The sequence below is a fragment of the Mesocricetus auratus genome, unplaced genomic scaffold, assembly GCF_017639785.1.
Source record: "Mesocricetus auratus isolate SY011 unplaced genomic scaffold, BCM_Maur_2.0 Super-Scaffold_100013, whole genome shotgun sequence".
Lineage (NCBI taxonomy): Eukaryota > Metazoa > Chordata > Mammalia > Rodentia > Cricetidae > Mesocricetus > Mesocricetus auratus.
Genome location: NW_024429196.1, coordinates 83,196,543 through 83,211,895, shown reverse-complemented (window position 1 = coordinate 83,211,895; position 15,353 = coordinate 83,196,543). Strand labels below are relative to the sequence as shown.

The 15,353-nt window shown below is 36.4% G+C and overlaps 1 protein-coding gene across 3 annotated transcripts in view; it reads left to right on the top strand.

The window, feature by feature from the left end:
- LOC101837173 (contactin-associated protein-like 3) overlaps window positions 1-15,353 on the top strand; it is a 148,897-nt gene that overhangs the window by 59,873 nt on the left and 73,671 nt on the right. For all 3 annotated transcript variants that reach the window (XR_005881046.1, XM_040756165.1, XM_040756164.1), the window contains exons 4-5: window positions 6,542-6,689; window positions 15,056-15,259. Coding sequence is in view for 2 of the 3 variants with exons in the window: in XM_040756165.1 (XP_040612099.1) it covers window positions 6,542-6,689; window positions 15,056-15,259 (352 nt within the window). In the remaining variant the exon portion in view is untranslated. The remainder of the gene's footprint in view (window positions 1-6,541; window positions 6,690-15,055; window positions 15,260-15,353) is intronic.

Below are 15,353 nucleotides of genomic sequence, written 5' to 3'. Positions count from 1 at the left end.
ATAGTCACGTATAAGCAAATACATATCATATTTATCTTCATGGGTCTGTGTTACTCACTCAGGATGATTTTTTCTAGTTTCATCCATGTTCCTGAAAATTTCATGATATCAATTTTGGCTTTTTTTAACAACTGAGTAATACTCCACATTTTCTTTATCCATTATTCTATGAAGGGACATCTAGGTTGTTTCCAGTTTCTGGCTATTATGACTAGAGTAACAATAAACGTGGTGAGGCAAGTGCCCTTGTGGTAGGATGAAGCATCCTTTGGGTATATGCCCAAGAGTGGTATAGCTAGATCTTGAGGTAGATAATTTCCCAACTTCCTGAAGAACTGCCATATTGATCTCCATAATTGCTGTACAAGTTCTCATTCCCACCAGAAACAGAGTGTTCCCATTATTCCACACCCTTGCCAGCACTTGTATTGTTAATCTTAGCCATTCTGACAGGTAGTAAGGTGAAATCTAAAAGTAGTTTTGATTTGCATTTCTCTTGTGGCTAAGTATATTGAACATTTCTTTAAGTATTTTAAACCATTTGAGTTTCTTCTATGCAAATTTTCTGTTTAGATCTGTATGCCATATTTTAATTGGATTATTTGATACCTTGTTATTAGTCCTCTATCAGATGTGGAGTTGATAAAAAGCTTTTTCCCATTCTGTAGGCTGCTATTTTGTCCAAATGACAATGTCCTTTGCCTTACAAAAACTTTTCGGTATCATGAGGTCTCATTTATTAATTGTTGATCTTCATGTCTGCACTATTGATGTTCTGTTCAGCAAGTGTCTTCTGTGCCAATGCATTCAGGACTATTCTCCCACTTTCTCTTCTATCAGATTCAGCGTATCTGGTTTTAAGTTGAGTTTTGAACAATTTGGACTTAGGTTTTGTGGGGGATAGTAAGTATGACTCTATTTGCATTCTTCTACAAGCAGCCACGCAATTTGACCAGTACCATTTGTTAAAGATGCTGTTTTGGGTTTTGTTATTTTTTCCAGTGTGTATTTCTAGCTTTTTCAAAAATCATGTGTCTATAGGTATATGAATTTATGTCAAGGTCTTTAATTTAATTCCATTGATCAACTTATCTGTTTTTATGCCAATACCATGCTTTTTTAAAATTACTATTTCTTTGTAGTACAACTTGAAATTTGGAATGATGAGGACTCTAGCAGTTCTTTTGTCATTCAGAATTAAATGAAAACAGTATCCAATTAAACGGAATTGTAGGCCTTCAAAACTCAAATGAATTAATGATTATGCAAAATAAAACTTTATTACTTATACATAGATACACTCAAGCATTTAAATATATGTGTATGCATATTCTGTTTATTTATCTTTTGGTTCTGGGATCAAATCTAGACTGTGTTCATGCTAGGCAGGCTCTATACAACTACATCTTATCTCCTTGAATGTGTTTCAATCATATATAGTAAATGTCTGATTTTTTATTCAAATCTCTGAATTTTAAGCAATGGCTTATATTCTTTATTTATATTAGTTTATGCTTGTCTAAAGTTCCTTAAATATTGTCTTAGTCTTGTTTTCCCTTCATGTGATTTATTTCTTTTAAAAAAATGCCCTGACAAAAGCAACTTAAGGGAGAAAGGGTCTATTTGGCTCACAATTCCAGGTTACAAACCATCATTGTGGGGAAGTTAAGGCTGCAAAAACTTTAAACAGCCAGTCACATTACAACCCCAGTCAAGACCAGAGAGCACTGATTAATGTATGCATGCATATCTCAGTTTACTCTCTCCATTTTATTTAGTCCAGGACCCAACCCATGAAAAAGTGTTGCCTGCATTCAAGGTGGGTATTTCCACCTCTCACAGGCACACAGACAGGCCAACCTGATCTAGACGATCACTTACAGACATGCCCACAGACAAACCTGATCTAGACAATCACTTACAAACATACCCACTGGCCAACCTGATGTAGACAATCACTTAGACATGCCCACAGGCTGACCTGATCTAGACTGTTCTCCATTGAGACCCCCCTTCCCAGGTGTTTCTAAATTGTGTCAAATTGACAAAGCCAATCATCACAAATACTACTCAATCTACTTTAGTTCTATTAAAAATAAGGGGATAAATCCCTTTGCTATACAAAGCTATAATCATATTAATCAGAAGTATATTTTCCTGTTTTTATTTTAGAATAAATGAGAGAAAAATATTTTCCTAACAAAAACAATAAAAAACCTCTATCTTGACTTTGAAGATACCCCATGGAAGGTCTCACCCTCCCTGGGGAGCAGAAAGAGGATAGGATAGAGGGGTTAGTGGGGGTCAGGGAAAGGGAGAGGGAACTGGGATTGACATGTAAAACAGGCTTTTTTTGTTTTTTTGTTTTTTATTTTATTTTAAGAAATTCAATGAAGAAATTGGAATTTTATTCATTAAAATGTACAGCGTATAGTTTCAGGTTATTTCATAAACTGGAGAACCATCCTGAATATCTTACTTTCATTACTTCCTTTCATTTTCACAATGTACAGAGATCTATTTTATTGTCTCCATTCTTACGATGAGGAAACTGGTGTCCAGAGAGGTTAATTTGCTCAATGATAGCTATTAAATAGTCAGACTCGGTCTTAAATTCAGGTATATACAATTCTAAAACCTCTGCTATGACTATCATGTCCTTGCTATTTTAAAGTGTATCTTCACAGAACCAGCCCTACCAGGAATACAGAAAAGGAGCCTCCAGGGTACAGGTCCAGCTAGTGTCTAAGTGGAGTCAAGATCTGTAGGTCCAGAGTTAAACCTGGGAATGAGGAATATCAGCAGGAATCCTACAAGATACCAAACATCAGGCTTATCAGAAAACATTTGAAAGAGCTGTTATGAATCTATGACCAAATATAAGCTACTTGTGGAAGATAGGATGGATTATCTGAGAAGAAATCAGACTGAACTCTAATACCCAAGTGGTTTGATGGGATAATATGTTCTATACAGGCCAGTGATGTGTCTCAGGGGTAAAGACACTTGCCCCCAAACCTGATGATCAGTTTAACCCTGAGAAAACATGGTTGAAGGAGATAACCAATTAACGTAAGTTGTTCTGTGACCTTCAAAATATTCTGTGGCACATGTTCACCACCCTCAAATACACAAATAAATGAAAAAATTAAAGATAGGACATGGATTCAATTCTCTGATGATATGTTTCTACTATGGGAACATGGAAGATTCCACCTGAAAATGAAAAATTACAAAACACAAAGATTGCTTATACTAATGTGTCTTGCAGACACTGATCATGGGACAACTGAAACAGGGCAGTTATAAAAGTCAGTTTCCAAAGTTTATTCAAAATCCATTCCCTTCCAGAAAGCAGAGAGTAAAGTCCCATGGAATTACAAATGGAAAGCTATTTGGTTGAAAGAGAATGGGGCATTACTTTTGAATCACAAATGTTCAGTTTGAATTTTTACTGAAATGTAAAATCCATTTGACCTTGGACAAGTCATGTAAACTGATCTGAGACTCCACTCACATCTCACAAAATGGGGACTAAGCCATACATAGTTTTGCATGACTGTAATCGCATCACTTGGGAGGCTGAAACAGAAGGATGCCCATGAGTCCTGCCTTTGTTACACAGTGAAATTGTATCCTGCAGAACAAGACAGTGTGCTTGGTGGGGGGCCACTATTCTTGCCAAAACAGGCTTGTTTCTAATTTAAATAAAAAAATCTGGAAGAAAAAAAACTCTCTCTCTGTATCTTCCTTAGAAAAATTTTATGTGTATCCCGTATGTATCAAAAATTTAAAAAAACTGATTAGCTACTGGCAAAATTTATTTTAGTTGTTCGAATTCTAATGTTGGAGACAAAATGCCTACAACAGCTGATGCCCCTGGTTTAGCTAGATGTAAGTGGTGGGATTCAGCTCCCACCCCATGGATGAACCAACAGTAGTAACCAGATAAATTAGTCACTTTTGACCAAATACTTGGGGGAAATGTTTAAGGAAGGAAAGATTTATCCTGTCTTGTGTCTCCAGGGGTTCACTCCATTATGAGTAGTTAGAGAGACATAGGTGGGGCAAGAAGAGCCATGGTAGCATACAGGGAAAGTATGGGAGTAGGAGCAGGAAGCTACATGGTAATATTCTATCCACATTCAAAAGGTATAGGGAACAGGAAGTAGGACATAAAACCTCTAGTGACCTACTTCCTCCAGCAAGAATTTACCTCCCAACTGTCCAATAACCTTTCCGAACAGTACCACCAGTTGGAGACAAAGTGTTCAAACACATGGGTCTACAGGAGACAGTCACTATTCGAATACCGGAAATTACCAGGCTCTGCCTATACCACAGCAGCCACTTTCCTGCACAAGCAGGTTTAGGCATAATTTGTAAATATCCCTGTTAATATTCATTCCAACCCTTATAGTTAGAGTCTACTAGGTGACATTTAGGGATTGGGAACTACCTTTTGCAGTAGAAAGCAACAGAAAAAGCTACCAAGTTTGAAGAAACGGTGCTAGAGTGCAATGTCTTTTACTCAGGGAATCCTAGTGTGCCCAGTTGAGTGGTGTGGGTTGGATGTGTTGTTTTTAATTAATTATTTATTTATCCATTTATTATTGTGGTTGTTGTTGGGGGGCAGTGAAAGTAGGTGCATGTGTATCATGCCCCTTTTGTGGAAATTAGAGGGCAGCCCCTTGAGAGTTGGTTCTCTCCTTCTTGGAGTGGATGTTTTTCTAACTTTTCCTTGAAATGTGAAGTATTCCACTTGAAATCTAATACAGCAATTGTTCACTCTTAAATACTGATGTTGATACAGGTGAAGATTATGTTTAGTTGAACAAGAGGGTAGTCATTAAGTGCCTCTACACTGGCATTATTTAACCATAAAGGACCTATCACTAAGTCTAAAATAGACAATGGGATGGATATTGACCACATTTTCCAAGTCATTTTCTATTTTTAGACCCATATATTTATACAGAGGGAAGCTCACCTGTGGTCTGGGACCAAGCAAATTGATCTTCATTGACTTCTGGCTTGTTTGTGAGTCTGACATAATGTTCTGAAACATGAAAACAATTAGATAACATTTTTAATTGTTGATTGAAGTAAGTGTTCATCTTTATGTTAACTTATTTTAACTGCAAGCACCAGGCAAAAAGTCAATGTAGTAAAGAGAGTATCAGAAACTAGACCTTTTACTCCCCAAATAAAAGTCTTTGCTTTTCTAATTTAAATCTCCTGATTTAAATCCTCACTCACTGGAAACCTGTTCCATAATGAACACCTTATTTCTACCTACCTATGAACTTTTTTTTCATGTGTAATTCATACATTCCAAGAAAGCTCAGGTAATTGGAATTTTGGAAAAATACACAACAGAAAATCTATGTAAGGAACAGGATAAATGTTTAGTGTTGATTTTGCTGTCTTTTCTTTCCTGAAGATGCTTATGAGCAGAAATTTTACCTCACTTATTGTACTAGTCATTGTCATCTGAAATAAATTTAAGTGTTAAGGAGTATCAGGCTTTTATTTGCTCCCACATTATTATTTTTCTGTATTACCATGTATTCATTGTACATATTAATGAGTTCAGTATGATGTTTCCACATATATATGATAGTATATACTAACCAGATCCAAACTCCATAGCTTCACACACACACACACACACACACACACACACACACACACACACACACACACACACACACATCTGAATATGAGGGTAGAAAATACAAACATTTTTCTTTCTTCTCACTCTGGTCTTTCACAGTACTCAGACAGCAAGAATGGACAAAACCACTCCTGGCTGATCTGGATAGACAATAATGGTGGAGTGAATTTTGCAGAAGTTCACTGGACACTGTTCCAGAGGAAGCTTCAGTAACCTTGTCACCAATATATGAATCCTGCACTTGACTTGTGTTTTGTGTGAAGTGGATTCAGGATGATAATGTGCAATGAATGCTATGATTATAATAAAACCCTGGATGTTGTCTAATCCTATCTGACCTATATGATACCTATCCTGTCTCCATACAATATTTTCTTCCCCTAGACAGTAACATCTAATCTGTAACTTAGGAAGTGGTACTAGAATAATGCCTTAGGTCCCTTCTGGCTCTCTAATGCCAGATTCTAGCATTCTTGATACAGATCCTTGGGCATTAATTACTACAGTGCTTCATTACCCCCAATGATGTAGTTTTATAAGAATAGCTCTACTGCTTGGAGATGGTGGGGGAGGGATATGTAAAACAAAAGCTTTAGAAGAGCAAGCCTGATGGTGGTCATCATGTTTATAAACATTTTAATGATGCTGATATTCAGAATACATTGGACAAAAAGGATGTTTAGACAATAGTAGCTAATTGACTGACCAAGACAAGGTTGCCAGATTGTTAAACATCTGAAGAGTTATTTGAAAGACAACCTTTGCATATAGACAGAATTAACACAAGCCACCATTGACATGAGCAATGGCAACACAAAGCTGGTATCTTGCAGATACATTGATCCTTCCTTCATTTTCTTCCAGGGATTTCCAGGAAACACAAATGCAGACAGTGTGGTGCAATACAGACTCCAGCCTCCCTTCCATACCAGGTTCCTGCGCTTCCTCCCCTTAGCCTGGAATCCCAAGGGCAGGATTGGGATGCGGATAGAAATATATGGGTGTTCTTATAGTAAGTGATTATTTATTAATCCTCATGTGAAATAAACATCTGTAAGAAATGCTGTAAAATCTGTCAGTTAAAAATTACTTACTTTAGCCTTTTTAATAGTTATATGATTAAAACTGGGTTTTATGAGAAGAGTTCTGTTTTAGACTCCTTATAACAACAAAGTCTTTAATTGTTTTTTTCATAGTTGAATTTAGAGAGGCTGAGGAGACAGCTCAGTGGGCAGTGTTTGATATACAAGAATGGGGGCTTGAGTTCAGAGTCATAGTATTACATAAAAAACAGGTGGGGGAGTGCATGCCTATGAACCTAGTCCTGGACTCAGGAAACAGACACAGATGGGTCTCTGCAGCACACTGACTAGACAGTCCAGCCAACAGATAACCTACAAGTTCAGGAATGAGAATCTATCTCAGTAAATGAGGGGATGAACAATAAAGGGAGACACCTGGCCTTGACCAGTATGCATGGAGCCACCCACCTACATGAACACATATATACAACATGCAGACACACACACACACACACACACACACCACAGAATTTAGAGGTAGACTTAACCCAAAATTTATTTATCTTTAGATTTACAGAGTTTAATAAAGTACTTGTGACATTATAGGCATTCAATTCAATTCAATTCAACTAATGACAGATGACACGAACTTTCTGAAGCTTCCAAGGATAGTGTTCAGCACTGGTGTTTGGAGACTAATTTCTCACATACAGTACTTATAACATCACGTCACAGTACTAACTCTACGTTTCTCTATCAGTGTCACTGTGAAGCCTTTAGCTCCAAAACACACTGTAGCTTCCTTTGATCTTCACTTAATGGGAATTTACATTTCTGTGCCAGCTTCTTTTATCATTTACTAACTGCAATCAAAATAAAAAGAATATGTCTCAAAAAAAGAATGTCACAAACACGAATACAACACAAACATAAAAATCAGTTGGTGAAACTGACATGACTGATTGCTCAGTTGTCACCTGATGATCCCAAATGCAATTGTACTATTTCTTCACATCATCAGCATGGCTTAAAATGTTAAGATGAAACAAAATCTAAAATATGCACATGGGCATTAATAACATTATGAGTATAACTGCACAGAGTTGTTTTTTCTACCACCAGATGACGTTAGTGAGATGCTTGTGCATCTTAACATGTTTGAAAATGGTATGGTTTGGTTTAGAGGAAAAGTCTGAGTCTACCCATAGGCATTACTGTCCACTATCCTTTTCTGCAAAAGTTCAGCATTTTGAGAGGTATTTTCATCTGCCATTATATGGAGCAGCTAAATAAACCCAGAAGTATTCCCATATGCTATCTTATAACACATTTGAACAAGCCCAAAGGTTTTCTGTTCATAATTTTTATTTGGTTATGAGCCACTCTCTAGCCCTCTATTAGACTTTTTCACAATGCAAGTTGAACATATCCACACATTTTCTTGTCCACCATTTTAACTTTTAGATGTTTGTTACATAACCTAGATATAAGCATGCCTAGGATTGTGAGTGCCATCTTTTCTTCTTGAAATATGACTGTAAACTGAGCATGCTCAGGAGTGTGCCGTCTCTTAAAATACCTTTCTATATGAATATGTACAGAATTCTCCAGTGAAATATCCAGGCTTCCTTTGTTCAAGAAGGCATTGATTTGCAAATAACTCGCATCCATTTCTTATCCAATGTAAGTAATCTTTCTGAATACCTTAATTCATTTTTGGTAGTTTTTAAATTAATTTTTATTTAAATTAGAAATAATCTTATTTTACATAACAATCCCAGTTCCCTCTCCTTCTCATCCTCCCATTTCCTCCCACCAACCCTCATCCCAACTCCCATCTATTCTTCAGAGAGAGTGATGCCTCCCATGGGGGATCATCAAAGTCTGTCACATCATTTGGGACAGAACCTAGGCCCTCCCCCCATGTATCTAGGCTGACAGTGTATCCCCCATAGGGAATGGGCTCCCAAAGCCCATTTATGCAGTAGGGATAATTGCTTGTTCCACTGCCAGAGGCCCCATAGACTGCCCAAGCCCCCCCCCCCCCCAACTGACACCTATGTTCAGATGGCCTGGTTCTCCAGATGTCAGTCTAGAGTCTGTGAGCTCTCATTTACTCAGGTCAGCTGTTTCTGTGGGTTTCCTCAGCATGGTGTTGAGCACTACTCCCTCTCTACAACTGGATACCAGGAGTTCAGAACAGTGCTTAGCTGTGAATCTCTGCTTCTACTTCCATCAGCTACTAGATAAAGGCTGTATGATGGTATTTAAGGAAGTCATCAATCTCATTATAGGGGAAAGGCATTTAATGTAGCCTCTCCACTATTGCTTAGATCCTTAGTTGGGGTCATCCTTAGGAATCCCTGGAAATTTCTCTAGTGCCAGATTTCTCTTTAAGCCCATAATGGCTCCCTCTATTAAGATATCTCTTTTCTTGCTTTCCTCTGTTCTTCTTGAAACTTGACCTTCCTGATCCCTCATGTTCTCCTCCTCCCTCCTCTTCTCCCCTCCTCTTTCTCCACCCTCCCTCTCTCCCTCCCTTCATGCTCCCAATTTACTCAGGAGGTCTTGTCCCTTTCCCCTTCCCTGAGGGGTCCAAGTATGTTTCTCTTAGGTTATTCCTTGTTTTCTAGCTTCTCTGGGGTTGTGGATTGTGGGCTGGTTATCCTTCGCTCTATGTCTAATATCCACCTATGAGAGTGTATATACCATGTTTTTCTTTCTGTGTCTGGGTTACCTCACTCCGGATGATTTCTTCTAGTTCCATCCATTTGCCTGTGAATTTCAAGATTTCATTGTTTTTTTCTCACTGAGTAGTACTCCATTGTGTAAATATATTACATTTTCTATATCCAGTTTTTGGTTGAGGGGCATCTAGGTTGCTTCCAGATTCTGGCTAATACAAATAATGCTGCCATGAACATAGTTGAACATATGTCCTTGTGGTATGAATGTGCATCTTTTTGGTATATGCCTAAGAGTGGAATTGCTGGATCTTGACATAGACTGGTTCCAGTTTTTCTGAGAAATCACAATACTTATTTCCAAAGTGACTGTACAAGTTTGCATTCCCACCAGCAAGAGAGGAGTGTCTTTCTTTCTCCACATCCTCTCCAGCATAAACTGTCACTGATGTTTTTTATTTTAGTCATTTTTACAGGTGTAAGATGGTATCTCAGAGCTGTTTTGATTTGTATTTCCCTGATGGCTAAGGATGTTGAGCAATTTCTTAAGTACCTTTCAGTCATTTGAGATTCTTCTATTGAGAATTCTCTATTTAGATCTGTATCCCATTTTTTAATTGGATTATTTGGTGTTTTGTGACTAGCTTCTTGAGTTCTTTGTATAGTTTGGAGATCAAACTATTTATTTGTTTTTACATCCTGACCATAGTTTATCCTCCCTCCTCCCCCCCCCAGTCTGGTAGAGTGCTTACCTAACATACATGACCCTCTGTGTTCTATCTCTAGTACAAGATAATGTACTAGACATAGTGTTACATGAATATAATCCCATCATTTGGGAGGTGGAAGCAGGAAGATCAGAAGTTCAATGTCATTCTCAGCTACATAGTGAGCTTGAAGTCATCCTGGGCTACATGGGACCCTGTCTTGAAAATAAATGAATGAAAGTAAATATAAAATAGACTAAAGGGTTTTAGAAAGATGTATATGAAAACATAGAAGTACAGAAGAACCAAACAGAGTGAATAGAAATACCATAGGCTTTTTAGGATGTACCAGGTTGTATTTCCTTGTCACACTATTAACATGTGATTGCTCCAATTCTCTGATAATCATTGCTTCCATTTTATAAGATGCTAACTTTCCCTTCCATAAAGTATTTTATGTCTATTTTATTACTAGCCCCTAAACAATCCCATTAAACTCCTGATTCTGCCTATTTCTACTATTAATATTTCTATGGAGTGGTAAATAAAATGGTGCTGTTTTACCATCAACTTCTTTTTTCTTCCCCTTGTCTTGAATCTTAAATTGTGCCCACTGTTGCAGTAGCTATGATGTCTAGTATTTAGAATTTCTCTTTGATGCTATAAAATTAGTTTGTCTTCCTATTACTCTGAAACAACTTCAGGGTTATTGACTTCAAAGCACACCATGTTCTTTGATGAGGCTTTTCCTTTATAATAAACTATTTCTCCCATTCCTTGAGTCCAAGGTCAATACCAGAGAGATCAAAGCTATGTGCCTGAACCTAAGAAGGGCCAGTGGACTGGGTGAAGCTGTTATGGAATTTATAGGCACTGGTAGCTTTTGCAAACACAAGCTGTAGGGTGTATGTAACTACTAACAAAAATCTAAAAATGTAAATAGATTATATAACACCACTTAATGAGTAATATTTACCAGTACCAGCCAACTCAAACTAACTTCTGTAGAAAGAGCCTCTAAATTTTCCTTTATTTTCTTATAATTATTGCTCAAATACATTTTGTTTATTTTAACAGTATAAACTTTATTGTTTGTATTAATAAGAACGATGTTTTATATATCTTAATTAGTATTTTCACTGGCCTATTTTTGCTCGAGAACTTTGATTATTATTGTTTAGTGGCAATGTCTTCTTGCAGTTTTATTTTATCTACTTTCTTACATTCCATTAACATTAGTATGTTCACCAACATTCTTGCTCTCTTCATGCATTATGCTTTTATAGATTCTTGGCTTAGCAGAAGCATTTTCTGAACTTCCATTTTCAGATTGGGGCTGGGTTAGGGTAGCAACCAAAATTGTGGCTCCCACTTGCACAATAAAAGGTGGGCATAGATAGGAGACCCTTCTAACACCTCTGTATTGTAGTTTCCAGGTGTCTTTTTGTACTTCACTCATGACATTCTGCAAAATTTAGCATTTATCCATACATCTTTTCTCAGCCTTTTTTCTTGTTTGCTATTTCACTCAGCTTTCCATCTATGTCCACAAGTCTTCAATGGCACTTAAACTCTGGCCACACTTCTGAATCCCTCTTCTCAATTCAGATTTGAGGAGTTCTGCCCTGGCTTACTCTCCATTGAGGAACTCTCCTCCATGACCTGTGAATACTTAGAGTCGATACCCAAAAGGGAATTGTTATTCTCCTGTCTTTTCTAAAATACTATTGTTCTATCTCACAACTCATTGACTCATGCTTGCTCCTGCTTTTTAAATATGTTTTAACTATTTGCTGCTTGAGTGAAGACAGAACAGGACTTCAGTTACTTCTGTTACAGTTCTTTCTTAACATATGATTGCTATCTGTGACACAGTTCTTTACTTTTTACAGAAATTAATGTTTGAGAACCTTTAAACATATCTGCCACCTGCTCTTTTCTGACATTCTTTGAGAGAAGTACAGTGGTACAATAATTGCACCAATAATCTTCAAATGTCATCTCCAAACTCTCTGTCCTCTAACACGAAAAAAAATTAGATAGACATACTTCTGAATAAGATCGAGATTAACAAGGATTGATTGGAGAAAGCCTGAGTAGATTTTGGCTGTTTTGATTTAAGAAAAGCAGAGCACGAGAGAAATACGCCATGCACCAAGGTTCCAGTAGAGGTGTTTTTATTAGGGAAAGGGATCATATAAAGGGAAAATGGAAGTGGGAGACAGGAGCAGCAGGAGAGAGGAGAGAGGAGTAGAGAAGGGGAACAGACAGAGGGAGAGAAAGAAAAAGAGAGATGAGAGGTAGTCAGGACCCCTTTATAAGGAAACATAGTGAATATGCACTATGGTGCTCTTAGTAGCTGCAGCTCAGGGAGTATCCTGTCAGGCCATATGGATGTCTGAATACTATCAATGGCCAGCAAGGAAAGAGACATGTAAATGCAGACACTTATGAATCTCAGTGTCATTAATCAGGTTAATCAGGTTAGTCAGGTGCACCAATGAGATGTGAAAACTGATGATCTCTTACAGAGCTCAAAATGAATTTTTTATCATTGTATGTGCGTGAAGAGAAACAGAGACAGAGTGTGCATATGCATGTGTGTGGCATGCAGAGACCAGATTAACATCAACGTTTTCAGGTCTTCCTCAATCCCTTCTCTATCTTATTTTTTCAGTCCGTGTTTTTTGCTGAGTCAGGAACTCACTGATTCAGCTAGACTTTGTAGCCCACAAGCCTCAGGGATTCTCTTGTCTGCCTCCCTAGTGCCAGGATTGCAGGCATGTGCTGCCACACTTAACTTTTTGAATAGAATCTGGGATCCAAACTCAGGTACTTTTGCTTGCATGGTCCTTATGCTTACTACACTGAGCCATCTCTTCAGGCTGCTACGTTATTATCTTCTCAAAATCCTTGATTTTATAGTGATGCACTAAGACGTAAGGAGAGTTATGCTGTTAAGTAGTAGTACAGGTTCAGTAATCAAAGCTATGACCTCAATTAATCATGATAGTAGATGTAGACTAAATTCGTGTAAAATAAGACCATACCATACTCCCAAACAAGAACTAATTTTTCTCTATTCATTTGGGAACTTACTGATGTTTTTTTGAAACTTTGAATTCATAGTGAAACCATAAGTACCTTTCATTTTCCAGTAGCTCTCCACATTTCTGAATTTATAATTGTTTTCACACAAAGAATTATTTCCTAAATATTTCTGGTAAAATACTGTAATAAATGTGTTATTGAATAGTATTATTTTAGTGCTTTAATACAAACATATAATATCTGTTTGTAATTGATTATGGCTATAAACACTTTTCTTTGCATTTACAAGGGTTTTTAACTTCTAAAAATATGACTCTAAAACTAAGTGAGGAGTGGATTCACTCCTAAATTGCTTCTTATCCTTTGACTTCAAAGCTTGCTCATTGGGTGGGATGATCAAATTTTTGAGAAGATGTGAAAATTAAATTCTTGCCCCACATTGGGGGTGCCATTTTCTCTATCCCAAACATTTTTTTGTTGTTGTTCAGCTTCATTTTATCATGTGCTTACATCACAGATTAGTGTTGAGTATATTTTCTGTTAAATTTGAGGTTTTTGTTAATTCATTTTTATTATAATACACATAATGAACTAAGAGCACAAGATTAAATTTTGAGATACAAGTATTTGCAGTAACTACAAGAAACCCAGTTATTACCAAAAGAACAAGTTTCAAGGTCACTGCTCCAAGACTCTTTTCTTAATAAGGTTTCTTGGTTTTTTTTCTATTTTATTTTACCTGAAGAATAATATTCAAGAATATCCTTATCATGTCTTAGAAAATATTACACTGTTGCAAAGGAATAGCAGTCATGCTGAGAATAAGACAGATTATACAAAGCAACATGTTGAAATAACCCAAGCAAGGCATTTTCAGGAATGACTTTTTGTTAGTAAACTTAAAAAATAAAATAAATCTTCTAAAGAGCACTTTTGAAGACAAAGGAAAATGGGGATATGAGGTTACTAAGATATGAAAATCTTTGCTTAGTTGTTTCAGAGTTTCCTTTGTCTTATTTCCATCTCACAACCACAGATGATGCTATTTGAATTTGACAAGAATTTTACTTCTTAATCATGCATGTAAAATTAACTATATAACAAGGAGTAATTGCTTAGTTTAGATGTACAGTGGGATGTATTCATTATGTGCTCGACATGCTAATCTCTCAAAAGTATACTAACCCAATTTGAGAAAATGTGATTTCTTAATGTTCACATAAAATAAATGAGTGTCATGATTGATCACATTTGCTTTGCATATTTTGGATGAAAGGGTAACTATATATTATTGGTTTTAGTGATATATTGATGAAATCAGTAGAATACATAATATATCTTGTTGACTTAAATCCAACTCTAAGTAGTTTTATATTTTAATTTGTTTTTTTGTTTGTGTAGCTATTTCTTGAACAAATATATTTTTCCAAAGACAATTACTTCTTTCTCTCCTCTTTTAGTTTTGAAAATCATAGTAGGTTTTTCTGGGTAAAATTAGTTTCTTTATCTGTCCACTGTTCAATATTCAACTAATTCTCACAGACATTCTTTGCTATTATTTTTTAAAAACACTTGTTTTGATGAACTGGAATGTTTTGACATTCATAGTTAAACTAAAAGATGCTGTACAAAAGAAATGTCAGAATTATAGTTCTGACAAACTTGTAGCAGGAAAACCCAAAATAGTGCTACTGAAGTGTGCACTCAACAAAGTACTGAGTGATCATGACATCAGGAAATTGTTTGCCCATATTGGTTAAAAGTTCTCTAAAGAGACAGAATCAGTGGTGTGTGTGTGTGTGTGTATGTGTGTGTGTGTGTGTATATATGAATGCATGCTCACTATATTTTTGCCACATATTTTTGATGTTCATCATGTTATATATTACTGTTTACCAATATCCTCTTTCCTAGAATCTGAGGTGGTTTATTTTGATGGACAAAGTTCTCTGCTCTACAAATTTGATAAAGGAGCCATAAGACCGATAAGAGATGTTATTTCCTTTAAATTTAAAGCCATGCAGAGCAGTGGAATTATATTCCATGGTGAAGGACAACATGGGAGTCAAATGATTTTGGAATTAGTCAATGGAAAGCTTGTCTTTTATCTTAGTTCAGGTAAAAAGTATTTATAATTAAACAATCTGTTTAGCTGAAAATATATCTGTTGATACTTGATCTTTTCATCTAAGTAAAGGAACCTTATGAATTG